Raw genomic sequence first — 26,902 nt, 5'->3', positions numbered from 1 at the left:
TTGGCCAGATTCAGACATAACACAAAACCTGAGGTTGGCGAACCTGCGGTTTCAATTTAAAACTGTAAATTGCTCCACAAATGTTCGTCAAACTGCAGCCCACCAACCTCCAGTTCCAAGAGAGGGGAGTCCCTCCCTGCTGCTTGGCCACCAAGGACGATCCCAGCAAGCTCCATGGCCAGACTGTGGGCAAGCATCAGCATGTCAGCAGAGCAGCCATGATTGGCCGTGATCTTGAAGGCCATGTGTGCTGAGAGCGGTCTGCCTTTAAAGGGCATTTATGTCCCTTTAAATATCATGCCATGCCAGCCCTACGTCTGGCAGCACTGACACTGCCATCCTCCAAAGAGCCCTGCACCCAAATAGTCCCACACAAGTATGATTGGTGGTGGTGGTGGTTGGGGCACTATTTCCCTGTTACGGTGGAAAGAGAGGGGAACACAGAGACTCCCTAGAAGGGGATATGTGTATGAGGGAGGACAAAGGATCCTGGGAGAGGGTCTGTTCCATTGTGACCTAGGATGCTGTTGTGAGGGATCACCCAATCAAAGCAGTCCATACAGACCAAACTACAGTCCTGCTCCACTGACAGCTTGCTGCCGGTGGGCTCGTCCTCTCATTATATGGCCAGTCTACTGGGGAGGACCATGCGGCTGTGACCCCTAGGTCTCCCTTTGGACTGAATGCTCAAGAGTTGAACTAACCCACCAAAGGGGGACCCACTTGTGTTGGGCTCCCAACTCTCCATGGTAAACAATAGAACAGAATCGCTACAACCCCCACTTTCCTGTGAAGCCTTGCACACACCCAAAGGATATTTTGATGCTCCATGTGTCAGAGCCGGGCCACGTGTGTGGATGGGGGGAACACTGGGTGTGTTGATGGATCTATAAAACCTATTTCAAATTCCCGGGCTCAGTCTGGCATTGTGCCATATGCAGATCTGCCGGTGTGGGGAATCGTGGGAGAGAGGAGCCCCGGTTTCCAGAGACCCTGGGAGAGCAGGATCGTCATTTCAGGGCATGAGCAAGGGTGCACATGGCCACATGGGTCGGCAAGCTGGCAGGGGGCATGCTTTGACAGATACTTGGTGGCAGTCACCAAGACAGGGAGAGCAGTCGCTGGAGAACCCGTCCCCGCAGCTTTCCTGCCTAGAGCAGCATTGGCTTGATATAGAGCCCCAATGGTCTAGCCCTCTTGTGAGAGAGTGGTCTGTGGGAGAATTCAGTTATGGTTACAGAATTTGATTGGCAATTCTCCCCTCCCCTCTCTGATGGTTCTTCTCATGGGTAATAAGGGCGGTCTCTCCATGGCCTGACACTTTCTTGAGCCTGGGCCGGCATGCTCCTTTTGTTCTGCAGCTGCTTCTGAGCACTCCGACTGGAGCTCTGCTTATGCTGATGGTCAGCTCTGCTCATGAGTAAGCCTAGGGAGCTCAAAACCCCAAGGGGAAGGGACTGGGATCCTTCTGTGAAAGGGGACCAGTCCTTTTCATCTTTTTTTCTGTGAAAAAAAATAGAACTTGGCTGCTCAAGACTCCCTGCTTAAGGCTGCCTTTTAAACCCAACCCCGGGCACACACCCATACCCACACCCTGCAAGATGTTCCCCTCCCAGTGCTGTGATGGGGTGCCCTGCTTATGTTGCCACCTGGAGTGCTTGTGAACATACATCATTGCCCCTTCCTCCTTAGGGGAACAAAGCACTTAGTGCCCATCCTGTCATCCCGCCCCCTTTCCCTCTTGCTTGCCAGGTGGGAAGAGGGAATGCCCCTGTGTGACTCTGCTGCTTGACAGGCTGACAAGCCTGAGATGGAACATGGTGGTGTCCCTGTTGCCAGGCAACGGATTGGAGACAGGAGGGGCGGGGCTGGTGCTTAGAGAAGTGGCCAATGAGAAGTGCCACAGGCATGGAGTGGGAGAGATCCTGGGCGCATCTGTGCCACCTCCTCTATGAATGCAGTTTGAAAATCAGTTGGAAACCACAGTTATGGCAGTGTCTGGGTTCAGATGTAACCCTCTGGCGGCCAAACCAGCGGACTCAGTGGTGAACCTTTGTGCAAACCAAAGGTTCACTTTGGAGTTTGGCGAGGCAAACCAGAGGTTGCTTTTGTTGCAAAACCACAGTTTCACGAATTTGGACATACTGGAGTTCCAACCTCTCCCACGTTTAACTCCGGGCTTGTGTTAATTCTGAATCCATCCATTACAACTTAGTAGTTTGCCAAGATCTTCTGAAATGATAGAGCAGTCTCTTATACTCTTATACTATGAATAGGGTTTTTGGATTAAAGATCTAACTGGGTAGAAATGTGTACTGCTGTCAACTTCCAGTTTGTAAACATTCAGCTCCTCGAAACGGGTGTAACAAGGTTGGAGTGGGCCCTGGGGAAGAAAGTGAAGATGAGCCTCTCCCCCACCTGCCCACCGCCTACTTCAAAGAGGCGGGGGGGGGAGCAAAGAACAGGGTGTTGCCCAGCTGATGGGCCTCTCTTCCTCAGGGCCCCAGGAACATTTGTCTCCAGTGATCTAGCGAGGGCATACGTGGACCATGTTCTGACCCTGGCAGCAAGAGCCAGAAATGCGGATCCAGCAGCAGGGGGAAGAGAGTGGAGAATTTCACTTAACCAGGGGCAAATTTAGCTGCTGCTCTCTTTTGGTCATTGACTGTAAATAAAGTAATCCGAATCTAGCTGCTGCTTTTATCTTGAATGCAACATGGGAGGAGGCTCCTGACCCAGCATCCAGCAGGGAAAGTGCACCACTTCTCACGGCTCAGTTGATCTCTGTGCTGTGGAGGGAGTTTGCGAGCTTCAAGATGCCAGAGACAGCTAAGTATGCCTCCCATTATGTGAAATTCCTCACCCTCGCCCCCCCAGGCAAAGGAGGGGAGAGGAGGGAGGGAGGGGAGAGGAGGCAAGCTGGCAGCCCAATAAGGATGCCAAGTGGCCTTGGAGGCAGGGTTCTTGGAACCCGTGTGCTCAATTAGAGCTCCACCCCTGTTTGTCTTCCCTGCTTAAACTATAGCTACATCCCTGCCTCTAAAGGATTATTGTGCTTTTTCTCAGGACCTTGGCTTGGTAAGAACAAAGGCATCAAGCGGCCAGGAGAGGACTTGTGGTAGAAAGCATGACTTGTCCTCTTAGCTAAGCAGGGTCCGCTCTGGTTGCATATGAATGGGAGACTAGAAGTGTGAGCACTGTAAGATATTCCTCTCAGGGAGTGGAGCTGCTCTGGAAAGAGCAGAAGGTTCCAAGTTCCCACCCTGAGAACTCCACTATAGGGTTGAGAGAGATTCCTGCCTGCAACCTTGGAGAAGCCACTGCCAGTCTGTGAAGACAATACTGGGCTAGATAGACCAATGGTCTGACTCAGTAGAAGGCAGCTTCCTATGTTCCTAGGTTTATTATTTAACACAGCATAAAAAGGAACTTAAGGAGGATAATTGAAACGCAAAGTAATACTTTAGTATCATGATTATATTTAGCATTAGTATAGCACCTTTGAATGTTTTACATGCTTCACATGTATTATCTTTATGTAATCCTTACAACAACCCTGTATGGCAAGTACTATCCCCATTTTACAGATGGAGAGCTGAGGCTGAGAAGGAGGCCCTGGGTCACCAGGGTGCTTTCCAGTTACATGCTACAACAGTGTCACTATTGTCCACTAAGTGTGCTTCCGTACTGCCTGTGTTTCGACATCACAGTCCCTGTACTGTCAGCAAGATACTGTTCACAGTCCCAATGCCTTCTTTTGGATTTTTTCCTTGCGTTTTAGTCCTACAACGTTGCATGTGCCTTGCAAAAATACAGCTGTATTTTCCCATTATAGGAGGGTTGGGTAAGCTATTTATGATTTCAAAACGATCCTGACAAGCCAAAGCATTTTGCTGCTGAACAGCGTGGAATCTGGAAAGCACCTTAGTAAGCTCATGACAGAGGTGTGATTTAAACCTGATTCAGTTCATAACTCAGTCTTGTAGCCACTAACTATATTATGCCAGCTGTCTTTCGACAATGCTAAGTTTGGCCTATGTACATTGTTACATGTCCCTAGGTTATATTCTTCAAAGGTTTCTTTTTAATATTTACTACAATTTGGCTCATCTTCAATGAGCAGCTCAATTCAAATTTATTTATTTGTTTGTTTGTTTATTTATTCGATTTCTATGCCGCCCTTCCAAAAGTGGCTCAGGGTGGTTTACACAGAGAAATAATAAATAAATAAGATGGATCCCTGTCCTCAAAGGGCTCACAATCTAAAAAAAAAAACACAAGATAGACACCAGCAACAGTCACTGGAGGTTCTGTGCTGGGGGTGGATAGGGCCAGTTACTCTCCCCCTGCTAAATAAAGAGAATCGCCATGTTAAAAGGTGCCTCTTTGCCAAGTTAGCAGGGGTATAGTTAAATGGTAAATAAAAGTTAAATGATAAAAATAAAATCAAAGTTAAATGGTAATTAACTTTTGATATAGTAGTCCCTAGAACTGCAACCTTGTGCCTGTTTATCTGGGTTTATCTTCTCCACTGTAATCTCCATTTGTATCCCAGGGAATGCCTTATTGCTCCTCTAATATGTAAACTGGCAGATCAATCTGATGCTAACCTTGTAAAACATCTGCTTTCAGACAAAGATGCTTTAATTTCTATTCCTGTAGCTAAGTTTAGTTATATTGCTTTTAAAAGGTATAATGGGATATCACCCCCAATCTTAAACTGTATATATGTATATACATATTTTAATGTTTACTGGTTTTTACTCTCTGTTTGGTCAATGACTGTAAATAAAATTACATTACAACACGCTGGGACTTACTTCCAAGTAGGCATGCATACATCATGCTTTGTTAGAGATCTGTGAACCAGGAAGTTTTGGATTCAGATTTAACTTTAATCGCAAGTTCACTAAGTTGACTATGGGCCAGACTGGATGGGATATAGAATTATATGTGGGATTTCCCAGCCTTAAAAAAAATAAAAAATGTTTAGCCTACTTTCCAGTAGGCCTATGAGATCACCCGGTATTCTGTCTGTGTGTCCATGTGTCCCGTGTGTCCATCTGTGTGCCCCCCCCCCCATCAACTTCGCAATGCCTAGACCAATATGAACCAAGTCAGGGTACAGTTGTAGGGACACATAGGGACACTTCAACAGCGTAGTTTGTGATGATGTAATCCACCCTGATCCAAGAGGGCGGACATGTAAACTTTTGAGACACAAGTGGGCTAACTTGTGAACCGCTTAACCAATTTGAACCAAATTTTCTACAGCTGTAGGGACACATAGGGGTGCCCAAATGGCATGGTGTGTGATGATGTCATCCACTCCAATTCAAAATGGTGGCTACATGAACATCTGAGGTGCAAGCGAGCTAATTTGTGGACTGCCTAACCATTTGAACCAAATCAGGTACAGTTGCAGTGAGTAACACACAGGGACACCGCAATGGCATAGTTTGTGATGATGTCATCCACACTAATTCAAGATGGCAGACAAGTAAACTTTTGAGGTGCAAGTGCACTAACTTGTGGACAGTCTAACTGATTTGAACCAAATTTTCTATAGCTATATGGACACACAGGGATGCCCCAAAGGTATAGTTTGTGATGATGTCACCCACCCTGATCCAAGATGGTGGACATGTGAACTTTTGAGGCACAAGTGCACTAACTTGAGGACTGTCTAACAGATTGGAACCAAATTTGGTACAGTTGTAGTGAGTGACACACAAGGACACCTCAATGTTTGTAATGATTTCATCCACCCCGATCGAAGATGGCAGACGCATGAACATTTGAGGTGCAAGAGGTCTAACTTGTGGACCTTAATTTGAACCACATTTTGTCCAGTTGTAGAGACAGTGAAAGGAAAGTAGACTGATTAGTTCTTACTAGAACAACTTGTTACAAAATGTAGTTGTGGAGGCTTTGGTAATTTGTTTTGGAAGACCTATGTGGGGGGTATTTTAAACTTTTTCTCCTCTGATGCAATTTTCGCCAAAAAAGTGGGGGGGATCAGCATAAGAGGAAAGGATTAAAAGCCACTCTCCCCCTCTCCCCCACAGGGCTTCTGAGGGAAATAACAACATCTACAGATGTATGTGTGTGTTCATATAGATACATGCACACACATGTAGTTTGCTGCTGAGGCAAGTACTTATTTCCCATCCTCATCATATCTATAATATGGGGGTACAAACAATGTTGTCCTAGAAGGTTATAGCTTGTGTTATTTTTCATGGAATCTACTGTTATGACAAATATTTATATAATGCTCTTCAACGAAAGTTCTCTAAGTGGTTTACATAGAAAAAATAAATCTAAAATGAAATGGAAGGCAGATACCAGCAGCAGCTGCTGGAGGGATGCTGTGCTGGGGTTGGATAGGGCCAGTTGCTCTTCCACTGCTAAATATAAGAGAATCACCACTTTAAAAGGTGTCTCTTTGCTTGCTTGCTTATTTATTTATTTATTACATTTTATATCCCACTCTTCCTCCAGGGAGCCCAGAGTGGTGTACTACATACTTAAGTTTCTTCTCACAAAAACCCTGTGAAGTAGGTTAGGCTGAGAGAGAAGAGACTGGCCCAGAGTCACCCAGCTAGTATCATGGCTGAATGGGGATTTGAACTCGGGTCTCCCCAATCCTAGTCCAGCATTTCTAACCACTACATTTTCTAGGAGTCCATGTTCTGTAATGTATTTAAGTCAAAGTGCATCTCATATGGGCTTGCCCTGCCCCCCCCATCAGTTAATCTACAGAGACTATGGTTTTTATTAGCCACCTAATGGCACAGTGGGGAAATAACTTGACTAGTAAGCCAGAGGTTGCTGGTTCGAATCCCCGCTGGTATGTTTCCCATCAGGCAGCAGAGATATAGAAAGGTGCTGAAAGGCAACCTCTCCTACTGCACGGGAGATGGCCGTGGTAAACCCCTCCTGTATTCTACCAAAGACAACCACAGGGCTCTGTGGTTGCTTGGAGTCGGCACTGACTCAACGACACACTTTACCTTTATGTTTTTTATTATCTCTGAAGATGCAGCAGTAAAGAAGAACCAACCACTCCAGGAGTGATGCTTTGCTGGGATCTGAAATGTTTAGCACAAGTATCTGCTGCCATCTATTGTCTAAAAGGCATATAGAAATTCTCTCTCTCTCTCTCTCTCTCTCTCTCTCTGGAATGAGAATGCAAAAAGGATGAAGTTAAAACTTTTTTTCTGGATCAGCTTTTGCTAGTGAGATAGTATGCAAGATTTTTGAATTCTTCATCAAGGAGAGTTGTATCATTCAAAGGTTTGTGTACTCTTTTTCTTTGATGGAATTCTTTATCAAGGAGAGTTGTTTGTCTACAACTCAAAAGTGTGTATACTCCCTTTTTTAAAAAATGTGAACCGCTTTGAGAATTTTTGCTCAAAAGCAATATATAAATCATAGTAGTAGCAGCAGCTAGTAAGACAGATCCAGCAAAGGGTGTTTTAAAACCTGCTTTGAGCTTTTTGGTAGATACTCAAAGCACCAGGTTAGCTGCCAAAGGTATCCAGAACTGTCCTTAGGATGATCCAAGAAAGGATGTCTACAATAAACAGTGGTTTGGTTTGGGTGGTGGTGATATATTGAAGTGCAGAGACACATGTATTACTGTTCAATTTAGATACTGAAACAGAAATTGATGGACAATATTAAAGCCCTCCACAAATGTTATTATCTACATATGTGTGTGCAGCAGGGAGCATTGTGAACATACCTGTTGGTTGCTCCTACGTTGAACACCCAATACCTGCAATTAGACAGCATATGTGCATATTGGCCCAGGTGTATAGGGTCTAGTTGCATGATCCATACACTGCAAAACAGTTTACAGATTGTGCAGCTGGAGCCTACATGTGTTGGAGTATATTCATGCTGGCTGGGTCTTATATACTGTACATGTGATTGCTGAGTGAGCACTCAGAGGGGTTAGAATCAGCTGGTACAGTCATGATCCCTCATGACTACGTGTAGCTAATATCTTCATAAGGTTTAAGAATGATATAGAAAGCTCATTCACATGACCTAGGACGGCGGGAAGGGAAGGACTGAGTGGGAAAGCAGGAGCGCTCTTACTTTCCCCCCAAATGATCTCCTGTCTATCTTCTGTCTTCTTTGCACCCCAGCCCACTGCCCAGCCTCCAGAAATCCCTCAATGCACTGTTTGAGGAGCACGGTGCATTGGGGGATTCCCCCCAGATCTGGGCTTTCTAGGCATTTGGCAGCCCAAGCAGGAAGCCCGATCAGACACACGACCGGGTACCGAGGTAGAAGGGCATGCTCACACCCTTCTAACTTGTTAACAGGCTGGGGGAAAACCTCAGGCTATCTGGCATGGCAGCAGCGGGATTGGGTGAGATTCCGACACTCCACACGAGCAAGTCTGGGACTGCTTGTATGAACAGCCTCGGTGTCTCCTGGCAATACAGCAGCAATCCTGAGGGGATGTTCACTTTTCACTTTTGAACCAGATCTAATGAATGAGCTGCGAGGAGATGTCCCTATACTGACTCTAGATTGGAAAAAAGCAGGAAGGAGTGAATGTGCATTGCACATGCAAAATAACGGGCAATTTTCTTTATTAAACTAAGCATCATCTGCAAGTCCAACAAAAAAATATGTTATGCAAGCACCCTGGATGCAACATTCAGTACATTAGAAAAACAAGAGCAGCCCTTACAAGATTTAGAAACTACAAGACAGCAATTTCACCAAATAAGTTTATGGAACCTGTTGGAAAACCTTTTAATTCTGATCACCACAAGCTTTCTGACTTTGAAATCTTTCCCATTGAGAAACCATTCAATCTAAGGATATTAGAAGGAAGAGGAAACTTCTGGATGCATAGACCTAAGACCCTAGCCCACTATGACCTCAGTCTTTGAAGGTATATGAGAGAGAGAGAGAGAGAGAGAGAGAGAGAGAGAGAGAGAGAGAGAGAATATCTTGCATGTCCATTCAGCTGAGAATTCCACCAACCTCAGAATTTTTTAAATTGTCGTATTGACTTGCAGTGGTCCTTTTGGTCACAACTGTGCATTACTGAGAAAGGGGAAACATACGTGCATGCACACACACAATATATGTTAATAACCCTGGTCTTCTGTCATTACAAAGTTTGGAGGAACAACTTTTCCTCTTGTTACTTATGGCAGAACCTGCTAATTATTAATGAAGGTAGTAAAAGTTGATTGAGTGGGCACGTGTGGCACGAATCCTACAAGGCCTCTTTGTCCCCTGCCACAGTGAAGGCCTAGTGATGGCAACATTATCCAGATGGGGGCCAGAGTAAAATATTATTTGGTTCAAGATGTGTTGGTGGCTTGAAAGGAGCCCTTGAAGCAGACTGACTTCTTGTGCTCAGAAGATGGTGGAGTCTGGGACAGAGATTGATGTTGTCTTGGAACTTAAACTGCCAATCATTGTAGCGGCCACTTTATCATTCCTTTTTAGTTGTATATTTAAAAATAAAAGCTCCCCCCCCGCACCACTTGGACTACCTTCTGGGCCATTAATCTCTAGTGCTCAGTCCTCCAAAGGAAACTAATGTTCTAAAGACTGCTATGAACTTTCTGCCACTCAGGAAAGAGGAAACAAAGCGAGGGGGGTGGGGGAGTCCGGTTCTCTAGAACTGTCAGTTTGCCAGCTTTGTCCAAATTTTGTGAACATTTTAAGATGATGAAAAACTAATCCACCAAAAACTCTTCAGTGTTCCCCAGGCATTCATCTTGAAAGGGAAGATGGTCCTGTTCCCATTAACATTCTCCTTGAAATGCTTTTTATGCTTGCAAGAGGTCAGAAGTGAAATCCAAAGGTTCACCTCATCCATTGCTGCTCGTTACTTTTACAGACAACAAAAGTGCAGGTCGACAGTCTCTGACACAGCAAAGTGCGTGGTTCCTCAGAATTTCCCCCAGAGGAAGTGCTGCTGACCTTCCCCTCCAAGCACACCCTCAGCATATCTTGCATACTGTGTAACAATGGGTCTTTTGATTGCCTGCCAGTGAACTTCAAAATGGGGGGAGCTGCTTTATTAAGTTATTTTAATGAGGGTCCTTGCTGTTGTCCTGTCCCTTATCAGAATTCCTGTCAAAGTTTCTAAAGGGAGGAGCTGCCTTCATCTGGGTACAACAAGCTGCAAGCATTTTCCATTCCTCTTAGGCCCGGATATTTACAATCTGACAACCAGTTCCTCCTGTACCACTGAGCAGACTCATTTGCTCTCTTGCCTCTAAACAGGGCTGAAGGCACCAGGACAGCAATATGATCCCAAAGCCCCTCTGTCTTTTCATTCTAGGACACACTGTGATTCTAAACTTCCGCACCTGAAAAACTCCTTCTGATACTGGAAAGCAATGGAGAGGCCTCCCTTAGGAAAAATGAGCTAATTGCATGGGTGGACAGATGAACCTGCTACAAGGAGTCATCTGCTCTGGAAGGGTCCGAATGCAAGACATAGCAGAAAGTAAGTGTAAGAGAACAGCTTTTTTTTTTAAAAAAAAAAAACTTGTTTAAAAACATTAATGTGTGTTTGATATTCTCTCTCTGATTCTGCAGACTGCAGCGAACATATGACCTCCATTCAGGGTTCTATGTTTAGCGATAGAACGGTTTTGGCATTAGGATTGTTCATATGTTACTATCCCTTTAAGAAACAAATCGCAGAAGAAAGAGAGAGCTCTGGGAATGGGAGGGAAAAAGCAGACTCCATTTGGGTTACCTTGATTTGATTACCATGGCTTGGAGTGTGATAATCCCAATCCTTTTCTCAGCAATCCGAATTTCCCCTGTTATAGAGTCCGTGATTCTTAAACTTCTGAGATGTTTGTTTCAGGACCACTAGGCCATGGCTAAGTGATGGCGATTGTTCCACGCATCATCATTCTTACAGTCTTCACTTCTTTACAGGAGGTTCCAGGGGTAGTGTGTTCATTCAGCTTTTGCATGTCCCTATAGGTTCTGCTCTTCCTTCAATATCGGCAAAGACAAGAGCTCTGCTCAGTTAAGAAAACTGGGGGCACTGTACATTTGTACAGCATCAGCATCCCTGAAAATACACACTGAAGCCCTGCCCCTGCACTTATGTTCTTAGAAGTCCCACCCCTACTGTCCACAGTTAAAGCATTTGACTACAGGGACACAGGATTCTAGAGAGAGAGACAGGACTCCCAGCATTCTTCCTGTGATTGGAATGCTGGGGCCTTGTATGGCAAGTGGGTTCAAAACTACTACTGGTTTTTCTTACGGGCTAGAGAATTCACACAGTCAATACAAATATACCAGGTAATTGTCATCAGAAAGTTTCTATATAGATTCTTAGAAGGCAATCCCATTGGCCAAAAATGGGGGTGATGGTCCATACACTTAATTATTTATGTGGTTTTGCAGAAGCTTATAGAACTTTGCTGTGCATCATGCTCACTTAGCAATGCTCTGCCTATGGGTAATCCAAGTGCTGCCTCCATATTCTATATACTTTCAAATATGTTACCTAATTATTCATCATGTATTTCCCTGGGCAACAATATAAAAACAGCTGCAGTGGAAGAGGATTTATAATGGTGGGGATATGAGTAATTGTACCTATGTTAACTGTACTGAGAACATATTCCTGTATTTGACCAGCTCAACTCAAAATCCACATGTACTGTTTATATTGTACTGGTCTGTGACCATAACAATAAAGTGACTGACTGACTGAAATCCACATGCAATTGGAAACTGAATCTTTTGTTCTCTCTGGTTTAATACAAATCACAGGCTGCAAAAACGCAAAGGCCCATTTTCCTTCATGGAAGTCCAACCTTCCCTCTGTTCTGTGGCCTTTTGTGATAAGGCAAACTTGCCTCTGGAGCTTCCAGGTCTCTACTCCCCCTGTCAAAACTGTTTAAATGTGTAATACAGTTTATTTCTGAACTGTGGCTTGGTATCTTAGTGAATTATGTATGGCTGTTCATTTCTGTCCATATAGGCTACAGGACAATAATTTGCTATCCCAAACGAATCATGAGAACTGTGCTGGGGTTGGCCAAACATCAGATGGCCTTGTGAAGTTGTTGTTCCATAACTCTTTGCGGCTGTTTTCTATAGAAAGAGAGATGCTGGTTGCATTTTGCCTGAAATAACAACCTTTTACTGTGTGAACAATGCTGCTGTGTTTCAAATCCTAAGAGGAAAAATGCAAATGGCTGTTATATGCATTGGAATGAGACAGGAGGAGCCTGTAGAGTGAGTCCCACTCCCACGCCCCATTCTTGATTAAGTACTTGAAGTTTTCCTGCTCTAATGAGGAGCACTGTATAAACATTTTCCCCAAAAAAACTTTGAATAAGATGATATATCGTCAATGAAATAAGCATTACTCTGCTCCAAAGAAACTTCAAATGACCTTGTTAATGCATAATATATATTAAAATAACTTACAGATTTTCCCACAAAACATGTAAGCAAACATTTCGGTGTAATATGCCATCCTCAGTGCTCCATTCAGCATGCCGGCTGAAGATACTTAAAGACAGAAGTTGAGAATGAAAGTAAAGGTCGTGTGTGCCATCAGTTGGTTTGACTCCTGGTGTCCACAAAGCCCTGTGGTTGTCCTTGGCAGAATACAGGAGAGGTTTACCATTACCTCCTCCCGTGCAGTATGAGGTGATGCCTTTTAGCACCTTCTTATATTGCTGCTGCCCAATATAGGTGTTTCCCATTGTCTGGGAAACATACCAGCAGGGATTCGAACCGGCAACCTCTGGCTTGTTAGTCAAGTCATTTCCCTGCTGTGCCATTAAGTGGAAATTGAGTAGTAATTAGATAACAGATGACACATGAGGGAAGAGGGAGCAGACCTTTTGCTGAGAAGATAGTAGAGCTCTTCTCACGATCAGTGAGAAGAGCTCCAGGGCAGTCTGCAGGGAGAGCGGGTTACATTTACCCTCCTCACAGAGGATTGTGCTTCCTTCCCTGGGTGGCAGATCACCCACCCAGGCAACCGGAGGCTGCTCCCTGCAGCTCCAAGGGTTGGGGTGCCAGGACGTCCTGCCTTGAGTTGATCCACCCCCCTGGAGCTCCAATAATGCACTGTGTGAGTGTGCAGTGCATTACTGGGGTCCCCCCCCCGAGTGTGCCAGTTGCAGCTGTGAGCAGCCGTGGCTAACACACAAGCAAAAGGTTAAGGGCCTTAACCTCATTTAAAAGGGAGGCTACTTAAAGGGAGGTTTGCTGTATATATATATTTGTATATATATATTTAAAGTTTTAAAAAACTGGGGCATTTTAAGTTGGTGTAATTATTCTGGTAAAGTTTGTATAACAAAAAGGCTCAAAAAGTTGGTGTTTTGTGATTAGTTTTTGATGGATTTTTTCAAAGCTGTTTTAGACATGAATTTCTGAAGTTTTTATACCTGTTCTGAATCATGTTGACATTATTCTCATGACCAGCCCTACCTGGGTAAGGCAGCACTAGCCCAGGTAGGGCTGGTCGTGAGAATCACTGGGATCAGTCCCGATCCTGGCACTCCAATAGGTAGCCCAGATTTTAAACCTGGGCTAAAAGTGAGGTGGGAGAACACACACAGACACACCTCCTACCTCACTTCCTGGCCGTGAGCACCATTGGGGCCCTAAAAACGGCTGCCAGGGGCAGTGGCCATAGAGCCCTGAGTGCAGCTCAGCCAGGGAGAGAGGGGCTCTGCTGCACTGCAGCAGGCTGCCTCTCTGCTACCTATGTAGGGCATTGTGGGATGCAGGAGGACTTCCTCCTCCCAATCCCAACACAGGCGACTGCTGCAGTGCTGCTTGTGTGGGTGTGCAAATGGTGACACCCAGAAGCAACAACAATTTATTGTTTACTGCCCAGAGATGGAAGTTTGGGGCGGTGTACAAATCTGACAGATAGATAGATAGATCAACCAATCTTGTGGGGGGAGGTAGGTAAGATCCTGCCTCCCCCCTACAGCCCTCCCCTGCCCACACCCTGTGGGTTATGCGAACAACTTTATTTTCTTTTACTTTACACTCTGTCCTATGCACATTTACTCAGAAGTCCCAATCAGTTCAAGTGAATTAGTTTAATAGGACTGACTTCCAAGTAAACATGCATAGGATTGGGCTGCATGAGCATAAGTGAATGACTTCAATCCTGCAATGACCTACAAGGACCTAAAGTCATTTGTTGACGCAGCACATTCCAAGTACTTTCTCCTTTCATGCCCAGACCATGCATGGTCACTGTATAAAGAACTGGCCACTTGGTGACACTGGTGAAACCAGCCTAATTTCATATGCTAGCTCCGGAGCATATCTAATGTACAAATCAGACTTGGCTCACAACAAAGCTCATACATTCTCTTAGCTCTGTATAAAAGTATTGGTGAATAGTTGCTTTTGAGTATTGTACTGCCATGGATTGGACTGGGAGTAGTGACATAAAACCACACAGCCCCCTAGGCACCTTAGCATCTCCCTGAGGCATTCTGAGGCTTTGTCATCTGGGTTCTTCTTGGGGCCCCTTCTTCACAAAGGCCTGTAACATCTTGCTATGCAGGTTGATGATGCCTGCACTCTACCTGCATCAAAAGGCCATTGATCATCCTGCATTATTTATGGATTTAAGGCTACTTAGAACGGTTGAAGATGCAAGATAAGGATATTTGTAGAAAAGCTTAATAGAAAAACAAAATAGCCCAAGAGTGAAAAAGCTCTACAAGGTGAGACACAAGTGGAAGTGGGACAGACTGACCCTCTGCTTGGCAGCTATTACTTCAGCAATGGGAAATCAACCAGCCAGAAACAATTCTCCATCCACTAGATACCCTTTTCCTTTTAAAGCAAGGCGGAGAATTTATGCAGGTTGGAGAAACCCCCAATTGACCTGTTCCTGCCACCCAACTAGGCAAGACCAAGAGGAAGAAGCAGGCATGGGAAGAACTGGAACTTGCCCTTCTCCTGGAAGGCAGAGAGTTTACATTCTGATTCTCACTAAAGGCAAGCCTCCCTGTTTTTCTTTCTTTCTTTCTCTGCTTACATGCCTGTTGCAAACTTGTTCCCTTTGGAGAAGCAATGTGGTGCATATGTTCCCTTGGTTCTCTAGGAAGTAGCCTGTAGTGTTTTTGCTGGCTATGTATTGGATCCAAAGAATAAAATGCACTGGGATGTTATAGGCATTGGGGAGTGAAAACATCTGTGTATGTAATAATGGGTGGTATCAAAAACTAAGCTGTTTCTGAAGAGCATGCTATAACTCTGGAATTGGAGTGCTGATGAAGCTGCAGGAAAAACTGAATCAAGACCAGGGCATCATTTTAGGTTTCAAAGGTGGGGTAGGGGACGTTTCACTGCAGGATTGAAAAGTCTGCTTTGGGTTATATTCAAGCTTATATTGCCCCAAAGCAGTGCATTTTAAGAGAATTTGTTGTGGTTACTTTTAAATAATTCCGAATAACCAGAAATCTAGGCCTCCTGAGGATTAATACTCATAGATGGATTTGGAGCATGTGGTAAGGAGACTTTCTCTCTTAAATGGTATTTAGACTGGAAGTAGTCATGCCAGAAGTTATTTTTACTGAACTACTGAGCTAATATATATGATGTGCTACTGAAGCAATGCCACCTAATGGCACAGCAGGGAAGTAACATGCATAGGGAGCAAGAGGTTGCTGGTTCAAATCCCTTCCCAGACTATGGGAAACACCTGTATCAGGCAGCAGCGATATGGGAAGATACTGAAAGGCATCATCTCATACTATGTGGGAGATGACAATGGTAAACCCCTCCTGTATTCTACTAAAGAAAACCACGGGCTTCTGTGGGCGCCAGGAGTCGACACCGACCCAATGGGACAACAACTGAAGTACTATATAGCACGACACAAATCCACACTGTTGTTACTACAGCTGTAGTCATCACATCTAATAGCAACACACACACACACCCCAAAGCTGGTTGGACTCTGTACACTGGGATGTGGTATCTTGCATGCTCTCAAGTGTTTTTCTGCAACACCAAAATATGGCCATCCAAGAGTGAGGCAGACCCTGAGCATTTCTCTTTGAGTTGTGATAGCCATGCTTGTTGAAAACTTGGAGTTGGGGTGGTGGGTGGTGGTAATACAGTAGTAGTTTAAGGACGTATGCATGTGCATGAATTTTTCAAATGATGATTCTATTCCTGTTCTTTTACCTAACTGTGAGGATGGAAACACATGTGCATACCTCCATATACCCCCTTTCTATCTCACTCTTCAAACACTTTAAGATACTTTTTATTTGCTACACTGAAATAGTACTTTCCTGCCAAAGCACTTGAGGAGCTTTATATTGTACTAGCCGACCCGCACAGAGCATCTGTGCACTATTTGGGGCCGGCTGTTCCCCCTCCCTCCTGCCCCACTCTCCTGCCCCCTCCCTCTCCCACCCCTCTCTCATCTCACCCTCCTTCCCCCTCCTGACCCACTCTCTCCTGCCCCCTCCCTCCTGCCCCACTCTCCCTCCCCCCTTCTTGCCCCCACCCTCCTGCCCCACTCGCTCTTGCCCCTACCCTCCTGCCCCACTCCCTCTCCCACCCCACTCTCTCATCTCACCCTCCTTACCCCTCCTGCCCCACTCTCTTGCCCCCCTCCCACCTGCCCCACTTTCCCTCCCTCCCACCCCTCTCTCTCATCTCATCCTCCTTCCCCGCTCCTGCCCTTCTCCCTCCCCCCTGCCACACTCTCTCTTTCCCACTCACCCCCTTTCCAGTCTCTCCGCTGCTTCCTCACCACTTTCTTGTCTTGCCGGCTGGCCGTCCCACTGCTGCTTCCCGCCCCGGCTGCCAGTCTGGGCTTGCCGCCTCCCCTTTACCCGGGACGGCCTGGCCTGCTGTTCTGCCACCGCCTTCTGCCCCCAAGCAGACAGACCGGGCTTTGCCGCCACCGCTGCCGCCTCCCCCTTACCTGGGACGGCCTGGCCAGGACGTCCCACTTCCGCCTCCCGTTTTGCGGCCACCCCGCCGCCACCATCCTCTGCCATTTTTTTTGCCCCCAACTCTCTCGCCCCAATGCCAGGAACTCTCACAAGAGTTCTGCCGCCAAATCCTGGGCACGCATGCCGGCTAAGAGAATTAAATATATAGATAAGAATGGCTTACAATCCAAGAGACAAAAGGAAGAAGAAATGAGGAGGGAAATTAAAATACACACATTCAGGTACCAATGCTTTTACATAATTACATAATGACCAAGTAGAATAGCTGCAAATAGAGGTAGTTCTTGGAGGGGAGGAACCAAATAGCCTTTTGTCTTAGCTGTGCTGATGGAGGGGACCTTGCTAGCTGAGGAAAGACAAGAAATAAAAATACAGCAGTGTTGGAGAAGGTGTTGATGTATTCCTGAAATTACGCTTTGCTAGAGACCTTTGCGTTCAAGATATTGAAGACCTGTAGTGCCCATTCACCAGCCTAAGCAATCTTCCAGCACTCCTGGAAACAATCTCTGCTGTTATCAACATGTCCCATTAATAGACCAATCCATGTTCTACCAGCTAACCTCCACCCCTCCTACAGAGAATGCTGTGAAAAGGAGAAGTGGTCAGAGTGTGACATTTCAGTCGCATATCAGAATCTCATATGTATGCTTCCTGAATAAGGGCAAAATGTTTAAAGAACTGCCCTTTTAACATATTCAGATAATTCTGAAATTGAGTGTTAGAACAAAGTTGCTATTAATGAAACAAAAGCTTTTGAACTGACATTCATTCATTCATTCATTCAAAGCTTACATTGCCGTAAAGAAATGCATTTTAAGAAAATTTGCTGTGGTTACTCTTTAATACCACTAAATAACCAGAAATATAGGTATTCCTGAGGAATCTCTGCTTCTCCAGTACCAACCCTGCTTCTAATGAAGTGGGTTGTTACACACAAAACCTCATGCAACATTAAACCATCTTGTGATCTTTTAAGTTAGCCCCTGAGTATACCTATCTCTTTTATGAGTTATTAAAAGGAAGTTGCTTTAGGTCTCCAATATAAACAAGAGCATTTCTCAAAGTGTCATGCATCCCACTGGATATGGGCATTTGATTTTTCAAAATGTAGGTTCCTAAATTACTTGTGAGAGTGAAACACTGAGCCCTTTCTCATGATTGGAGAAAGAGTTCTAAAGGGGCGAGGGGAGTAAGTCACAAAATACTTACCTGCCCTGCAGATGATCCATTCCTTCCGGCTGGGCATGTGGATCGCTCGCCCAGACATCTGCCAGTTGCTACTGGCAGCCAGGAGGCCCCTGGAACTCCCGTAATGCATTGTGTGAGTGCAGCTCCCAGTGGTACACACGTGCAACCAAAACTGGGCTGGGCTTCCTTAGCCCGGTTTTGGTTGTGAGTATGAATAGCTTCACTGGCTCTGCCATTTGTCAAAAATGTTTTTAGAGAGCCAAAGTAGGGTAATATATTTATTATGATCAACTATGATGGCGCAGTGGGAAATGACTTGCCTAGCAAGCATGAGGTTGCCGGTTCAAATCCCTGCTGGTACCTATATTGGGCAGCAGCGATACAAGAAGATGCTGAAAGGCATCATTGCATACTGCGTGGGAGGAGCCAATGGTAAACCCCTCCTGTAGACAAAGACAACCACAAGGCTCTGTGGGCACCAGGAGTTGACACCGACTGACGGCACACTTTACCTTTATGGTCACAAAGCAGTCAGCAAGCTGTCAAGTTCTCCAAAACTCTTCTTCAGGCTGTAAACAAAGCAAAGCAAAAGGAAGGGGGAGACAAATTTGGATATGAGAGAGTCCGGAGGTCTGTACTCTTCAGATGGAGTGCAGGAGTTTTCATGCAGACTTATTTGGCTTTAATTAGCCTCTGACAGGTGTGAGACAGAGGGATACTAGGATAAAGAAACAAAAACCACCTTATTTGTGCCCTTGCAAGATATATGTATGTTCCAATTAGTGCTGGAGAAAGATCTAAGTGACTTCTAAATCACAAAGTTTTATGCACTGTATACTTTAGGGTACTTTTATCATTCCCAAACCTCTCCTCCCATCCTTGGATGTTAATCAAAACCTTCATGCCTTTTGTTTTGCTTAGAACCAGAGTGGTGTAGTGGTTAGAATGCTGGACTAGGACCGGGAAGACCCGAGTTCAAATCCCCATTCAGCCATGATACTTGCTGGGTGACTCTGGGCCAGTCACTTCTCTCTCAGCCTAGCCTACTTCACAGGGTTGTTGTGAGGAGGAACCTAAATATGTAGTACACCACTCTGGGCTCCTTGGAGGAAGAGCGGGATATAAAATGTAAAATAATATTATTATTAACAACAACAACAACAACATCATTGAACCCAAAGAACAATTCTGAAGAACTCAAAAGCTTCTGGGCTACTTAGCGATTATTCTTGCTGGTCCTAAAAAGATAATGCCTCAGTTTGGCTTTTTTATTTTTGTCTAATGGACAAACATGGATAATTATGATATTTTTGTATTTTGAGAATGTTTTCATGTCTTTCATGTCATTTACAAATGACACGTTCACACTTTGGAAGCTTTTTAATGGAGGAGAGCTTTAGGAGGAGGACAAAGTCCCCCTGCTTCCATTACTTTATTCCATTACATTATTGTGCTCCCATACACACTATTTTATCAGCCTTTCAGGTCATTTGGGGCCAAATTAGGGGACCCTAACCCTAAATGATCTTCTAACTCTGAGGCCTATGCACAAGGTAGGAATCTTACAGGATGTTATTCAAGAGAATGGTGGAATTTGCAGTTTTTAAAACAAAACACAAATCACCTGGATGTGTTGCCCCCTACCCCTGTAAATCTTTAACCATATTAGAAGTACACATAAGCATCCACATGTAAACAAGACCCCATTTAAATCATTACAGAAGGTACTTGTGTGTAGAATTAAAAGCCATCTAAATTGTTTATTATTATCATTATCATTAACATTTTATATCCTGCTCTTCCTCCAAGGAGCCCAGAGCAGTATACTACATACTTGTTTCTCCTAACAACAACCTTGTGAAGTTGGTTAGGCTGAGAGAGAAGTGACTGGTCCAGAGTCACCCAGCAAGTAGGTTAGGCTAAGAGAGAAGTGGCTGGCCCAGAGTCACCCAGCTAGTATCATGCCTGAATGGGGATTTGAACTCGGGTCTCCCTGGTCCTAGTCCAGCACTCTAACCACTACACCACACTGTTGCAAGTACCTAAAGCAATACTCCCTCCCAAGATCTCTCATTTTGTTCATCAAGATGCCCCCTCCTCAGGCCTGTTAGCAATCAAAATACATATAGCACGACCATCTTGTACTGTATTTTGCCTCCTAAAGGCTGTCAGGAAATCCTTTCCACCCTTAAGCAATCAAGGAATAGCCTTCCTGTTTCCTCCTCCTCCCACAAAGACCAATGCCCTGCTCAAGTCTTTGACCAGCTAAACACACCAGGTTGCTGACAACTGTGCAATGGATTTGATGAATTCAGGGCTGCATTCTTTAGATTCCTGAAAGTATGCCTGCCAAAGGTTAGAGCGTATATAAAACAACTAGGCCAGCTATGTTTTCAGTGAGAATGACTTGACAGTCCTCCTCAGAATCTCCATAGAAGACAAAGGATATTCTAGATCATGTGTATGGTCCAGTTGCCCGCATGAGTGCTTCAGCCTACGACAAAGATTTCAGATGGTTGGATTCTTTTCTATATAGATTATTCATCTATTTATTAAATTTTATACTGCCTAACATAGATGGCTCCAGGCATTTCAAAATAAATAAAAACAGATAAAAGCAAAATAAACAATAACCATTTATTTATTTATTTGAATACATTTGCATACTGCCCACTACCGAAGTCTCTAGGCTGTTTACAATACAAAACAAACCAAGAATTAATAGTCAAAACATATAAAAATCAGATTAAAATATCCACAAAACCCCACCCACTAAAACTAAAAAGCTTGGCTGAAGAGATATGTCTTTAGCTGTTTCCTAAAAGCCAACAGGGATGGAGCAGCTCTAATCTCAGTTGGAAGTGTATTCAACAGTCCTAGGGCAACTTACAGAGAAGGTACACCTTTGAGTCTCCGCCAAGCGAGCTGACGGCACCCTCAGACGAACCCCCACCGAAGACCTTAATCGGCAGCAGGTTTCATAACAAAGAAGACGTTCTCTTAAATATCGTGGGCCCAAACCATTAAGAGCTTTATAGGTAATAACCAGCACTTTGTATTTGGCCTGGAAACCTATTGGTAGCCAGAGTAGCTCTTTTAGAACCAGAGTAATATGGTCTCTACGGGACCAATCTGGAAGCAGCATTCTAAACCAATTGCAGCTTCCAGACTATGTACAAAGGCAGCCTCATGTAGAGTGCATTGCAGTTGTGAAGCCTGGAGGTTACCAGCATGTACATCACTCTCTTAAGGTCATTCACTTCCAGGAAAGGGTGCTATTGGCAAACCAAAAGGGTGCTATTGGCAAACCAGGCAAAGTTAAAATAATTAAAAATTAATACTATTCAAAACCACTTAAAAATCACTGAAGGTCAGGCTAAAAAGATGTGTCTTTAGGGCTCTTTTAAAGGCCAATAAAGATATTAAGCCTTGGATATCTATGGGGAGTGCATTCCAAAGCCCAGGAGCAACTACAGAGCAGGCCCAATCCTGAGTCACTGCCAGACAAGCTGATGGCAGCCAGAGACAGACCTCTCGATTACCTTAACATGCAGTGGAGATCATGCTGAAGGAGGCACTCTCCAAGGTAACCAGACTGTATCATTCCTGTGAGGACACATGTTCATTTGTTCAAGACTTGGCTTGCAGAAGATCTGTATTTGGGTGGTTATATTTTCTTTACTTTGAATGCTGTCTCTGGTGATGGGAGAGGCAGGCTATCTGTGAGGCTTGGGTATGTTTGTCTCCACGGTGCTTCAGGTCTCAATTACAGATGTCCAGAACCGGTCCAGTGGTCCAACGGTTTGGTCCGGGGGTTCGTGATCGAACCGAAACCACCATCACCCCCTGGTTCCGTCTGGACCGGAACCAAGCCACCACTCCGGTCTGGCAAGTCCACAAACTTTTTTTAAAAAATGTAAATTAAAAGTAAGTACCTGTAGCCCCTTCGGGGGGCTTGTTGTAGTCACGGGTGTGTGTGTGTCTGCAAGGGTTCCCTCTCCCCCCGCCGGCCTCCCTCATCACTGCTGTGGCCGGATCAATGTAGCCTTTTTGGCCCTTTTGGGTCTCCGTAAAGGTGAGTGGCCGCCATTTTGGCTGCCGCTGCACATGTGCAAATGCCCTCTGCGAGGCTGGGCATGGCCTATGGCCTCTCAGAGGGCATTTGCGCATGTGCGGCGGTAGCCAAAATGGCGGCCGCTTACCTTTATGGAGGCCTGAAAGGGCCAAAAAGGCTACATTGACCCGGCAGCAGCGGTGATGAGGGAGGCTGGTGGGGGGAGAGGGAACCCTCGCTGACCCCGCCGCAGCTACAACAAGCCCCCTAAAGGGGCTATAGGTACTTACTTTTAATTAACAAAAAAAATTAAAAAAAATGTTTAGACAAGACTGGACCGGGGGGGGTGTCTCTGGGGGTGGGACCAAACTGGCCCGGTTTGGCCTCGAACCAAACCGGGCCAGACATTCTGTGCACACCCCTAGTCTCAATTACTAAACTGCCCTCATTAGAGCATTATGCAATGGTCATAATGGTAAAATCTCAATATACTAGCATATTGCTGATCAATGTGTATGTTCTACCGACTCGCATATGTGGTCTAAGCATTGTGAGTTACCTTTCCATAAGCATTTATAGTATTAGCAAGATACTTTAATGCGAGACTGGGATTCAATGATATGTCATTATATGCTAAATTTCAATGAGATCATTGTTCCCTCCAAGGTGTGCACACGTGCATGCACTCACAAGTTTTTAGATGTCCGCTCAGTTCATTTTAGATCCCACTTGGGTTGAATCAGGAAGGCCCTATTCTGAATGCAGATGCGTGCACACTATCTTCAGACTGCCACCCAAAACAAAATACATTCTGCACAGAGATAAAAAATTCCAGTGCCCCTTGACTATAGGGACCACTGAATGACACCTGCCCAATTATGACATAGTTTCCCCCCACTTCTTACTCTCCAATTTAAAGAGGGGGTAGGTAACTATGCAGGCTTTTGTTTGGCCCAAACTTTAAATAAGTTAGAATTATAACTACTAAACAGTGCCACGAATGATGACTACCCTGGCGAATTTACTTATTGGGCAGAGCGCAAGGTCTCTACAATTGATTCCACTACAGTTTCCCTGAAACTATTTGATCATTTTGAGCAATTTAAAATAGCCAACCATCCTTATAGTGATAATTTCCCAGGTGTCCTATATGTGAATCCTTTTGAATGTCACCTTCTCCTGAAGCCTACTGCCCACTCAAAAACAGTGGCCAGAACTTGCCTTTGCTTTCTCGTGTAAGTTGGTCTAACTAAACAAAGGTTCTAAACTCACATCATCTCCATCAGATCCGCTCCTTAATTATAGTCAGCATATCAGATAGCTGTATACTGGAACATTATAATACCCTTATTCATACCTTGCAGCCTGTACTTAGAACAACTAGTTCGATAAAGGCAACTAGTCTTGTGCATAGCTTGAAATCATGGTTCGACCAGGACTGCTTAAATGCAAAGAAGACGTTGATCAGTTCTTGTCAATCTTATAAAGAGCAGTCATTGATGCTCTCTCGTCAAGAACTATTGCAGCAGAAAAACAATACAAACTGCTGTTAAAAAATAAAAAGAGGAATGCAGTAAAAGCATCCTGGCAACAATTGATCTCTGCAGCTCGATCCAAACATTCATCTTTGTTCTGGCATCTTATGGTAATGCTTCTCCAATATGGCCCTCTCGGCTAGATTGTCACATCCCTCCTGTTGTATGGGAAGACCACTTCTGCATCTTATATGCAAAAGACAAGGATAAAGACTATGTATGGTGCAGCAGGGAAGTAACTTGCTTAGAGAGCAAGAGGTTGCTGGTCTGAATCCCCACTGGTCTGGGAAACACCTATATCGGGCAGCAGTGATATAGGAAGATGCTGAAAGGCATCATCTCATATCGTGTGGGAGATGGCAGTGTATTATCCTGTATTCTACCAAAGACAACCACAGGGCTCTGTGGTCACCAGGAGTCAACACAGACTCGACGGCACAACTTTACTTTATTAGAATTACATCCTGGTATTTTACCAGAATGGCCTCCAGTCACAACTACAAATTTCTTCCTTGGCTATTCTTTAAATATATGCAAAAGGTATAATTCCATCGTTATCTTTCTTTACAATTTGGCATGATTTATTATTTTTGAATCATAAAAATTATGGAAGTAAGGGAACAATTACGTTTATTCAGGTTTGGAAAGATAGATTTGTTTAAGAATGTCCTTTATCGAATGTTTTTTTAAAATTTGTTTGGGTGTTTTTCTTCTCTTAATTGTAATATGGTGTGGTTTTTAATTTTTTTTTAAAAAAACTCTTCCCTAGTAATATGTCTCAAGCCAGCAAAAGCTCCAGGAAATGCTTTTATTTCCCCTGAAGTAATCAGAAACAATTTGGAATGGTGGGCCCTATTACCGGCTTCCCTTTTTATGTATATTGATCACACTGCCCATGAACCTAGTGACGGGGGAGTAGCAATTATAATTCCTATCTATAAAAGGTGGGGGAGGGATTTGCCCGCCAATTACAACCCTATCAGTCTCCTGAGCATAGTCAGCAACATGTATGCATGCAAGGCATTTGTATGGCCATTTAATGGACAGGCTTCTCTGAAAACATCCTAGTAGGCAGCCTGCTCTGGAGGTCCACAGGTGGGAATCCTTGGTCTAGTGGTTAGCAGGGGCGTAACTATAATAGGGCAAGGAGAGACAGTTGTCTGGTTGCCCACTGCCTTGGGCGGCCCCCAGAGGCAAGTCACATGACTGACTCCCCCAGCCATGTACCCTTCAGTTGTATTCATCCTCAGAAATTGATGTGAGTGTTAAGACTTGGATCTACCAGAACAGCATGTCTTTCTCTAGTACCATTAAAAAAACCTTAAAAAAAATAATTTAGGATGATGTTCTATTGTGGCACATAAGTAGGTATGTGTGTATAAAATTTACTATGCTTTTTGTTACCACTATTCAGTCTCATATAAGATTTCTTTACTTCATGAGCTGAGCTTCCGTGAGGTGGAATCTTGTCTCTGGGCCGGCTCCAACCTTGCTATGCCCCTGGTGGTTAGTGCTGGATTCAGAGCAGCAATCCATATCCCCTGCTCATACACAAAGCTTCTTGGGCCATCTTGGGGCAATCAGTTTAACCCACCTCTTTGGGGTTTTGTGAGGGGGAAAATGTGGGAGGGGAATCAACTTTATGTTGCTCTGAGCTGAGAAAGGGTAAAAAAATGAATAAATATTGGCTGACATCCTAAGTTTACTCGAGGAAGCCCCATTAGAAGCCTTTCGATTTCAATAGGTCTTCCTGGACTAAATTTAGTCAGGATGTCAAGTCATTAATTATTTGCAATGTGTTGCTGCCCAAAAAAAAGAAGGAAAGGAAAGCACCCGCTCCCGCAAATCTGCAAGAATATACGATACTTTGTGCTGGGAATTCCTTTGGAAACTCCCGATATTTTGTGCTGGGAGTGGGGCACTTCGTTGTACTGGATAACTGGCGGAGTGGGAGGGTTTGATACGTGTTTGTAAAACCCGCTCAAACGCGGCAGCGCGCACTCGGCATATGTACGAATCCGTAACGTGTGAAGCAGAATTAAAGCCTCTCTCTTTCCCACAGTCACACGCCTCTTCGCTTGCTTCACCATCGAATGGCTGGGAGCAAAGCCAGCTCTATAATCTCAGTTGATGTTTAACCAGCGGTGAAATTTCGCAGCTTCAAGGGCACAGAGAGAGATAATGCAAACAGGGGCCGGTAGAATAGCGCAGGCGGCCGGACCAGAATAGCGAGTTTTGCAAACAAACCGGGCAGCCTTTGGGTCAAGCCGATGGCAATCTGTGGCTGTAAACAACCCGCGAGCTGTTTCCTCCGCCGGCCTCTGGCCACTCTTCCCCGCTCCCCACCGTGCGACTTCATTGTTTGGGAAGAAGAAGGAAGGCGGCAAGAGCAAGGCTTCTAGCAGAGCCGCTGCTTGCGCTCGCCTTTCCTCTGCAGGAGCTGTTTACGGTTTGGCTCCTGGGTAACCCACCCACTGACCTCACCACCAGTGAGAGCTGAACTCCTGGGGAAAGGAGGCTCCCTCGCGGGACAGCCCGCCGATAAGCCTCGCTCGGTCTCGGAAGAAATGCTTGTTGTGCTTTGAGCGAGGGAGGGGGCAAAGGCACACACGCGCGCCGGGAGCTCCCCTTGGCAGGGCGGCTGCTGCTGCTTCTGCTTCCTTTCGCTCGCAGAGAAGCCACAAGCTGCGGCTAGGGGAGTTTCTCTGGGCTTGCAGCTGCACGGCCAAGCCGAGAGGCTTTGGGAAGGGAAAGAGCCATTATGATGTTGGGGCCCGGAGAGCACTTGTCCAGATGAACCGCCAGGTCAGTACAGCCGTTTTTGCCCTGCTGTTTGGTAGAGTCCCTCCACACCACAGTTCCGCTCTATACCGTCGCAGCGCCCGTTGCCTTCCTGTGAAAAGCCCCAGTCAGCACAGAGACAGGCAGCGGGATCAAGTGCTGCCGGGCTGTGAACTCTGCCCCATGATCCACTCGCCGTGGAGAGACAGAGGGTGGCACAAAGGCCCTGGCGTGCAAGGATTCTGCCCCCCCCCCTCCCGACTCCGCTCCAGGGCTCTCGCGCGCACTGCTTGAGCAAATCTGGTACTTGCAAGCTGCTCTCTCGCCCGCCCGCCCGCCCGCCCGCGTGCCATTTG

General features: G+C 45.2%; 1 protein-coding gene across 9 annotated transcripts in view; it reads left to right on the top strand.

Moving 5' to 3' along the window:
• The window catches only part of SH3TC2 (SH3 domain and tetratricopeptide repeats 2), an 88,140-nt gene that overhangs the window by 7,530 nt on the left and 53,708 nt on the right, over positions 1 to 26,902 (top strand). For 3 of the 9 annotated variants that reach the window (XM_053297793.1, XM_053297792.1, XM_053297795.1), the window contains exon 1: positions 10,211 to 10,498. In XM_053297793.1, the coding sequence (XP_053153768.1) occupies positions 10,426 to 10,498 (73 nt within the window). In that variant the 5' untranslated portion in view covers positions 10,211 to 10,425. Of the gene's footprint in view, positions 1 to 10,210; positions 10,499 to 26,246; positions 26,571 to 26,902 lie in introns of those variants that run through there. The other 6 variants (XM_053297787.1, XM_053297790.1, XM_053297789.1 and 3 more) reach the window with 4 other exon arrangements.

Source organism: Hemicordylus capensis, chromosome 2 (genome assembly GCF_027244095.1).
Source record: "Hemicordylus capensis ecotype Gifberg chromosome 2, rHemCap1.1.pri, whole genome shotgun sequence".
In the NCBI taxonomy this organism is placed as follows: Eukaryota; Metazoa; Chordata; class Lepidosauria; order Squamata; family Cordylidae; genus Hemicordylus; species Hemicordylus capensis.
This window is presented reverse-complemented; position numbering and strand designations above follow the sequence as displayed.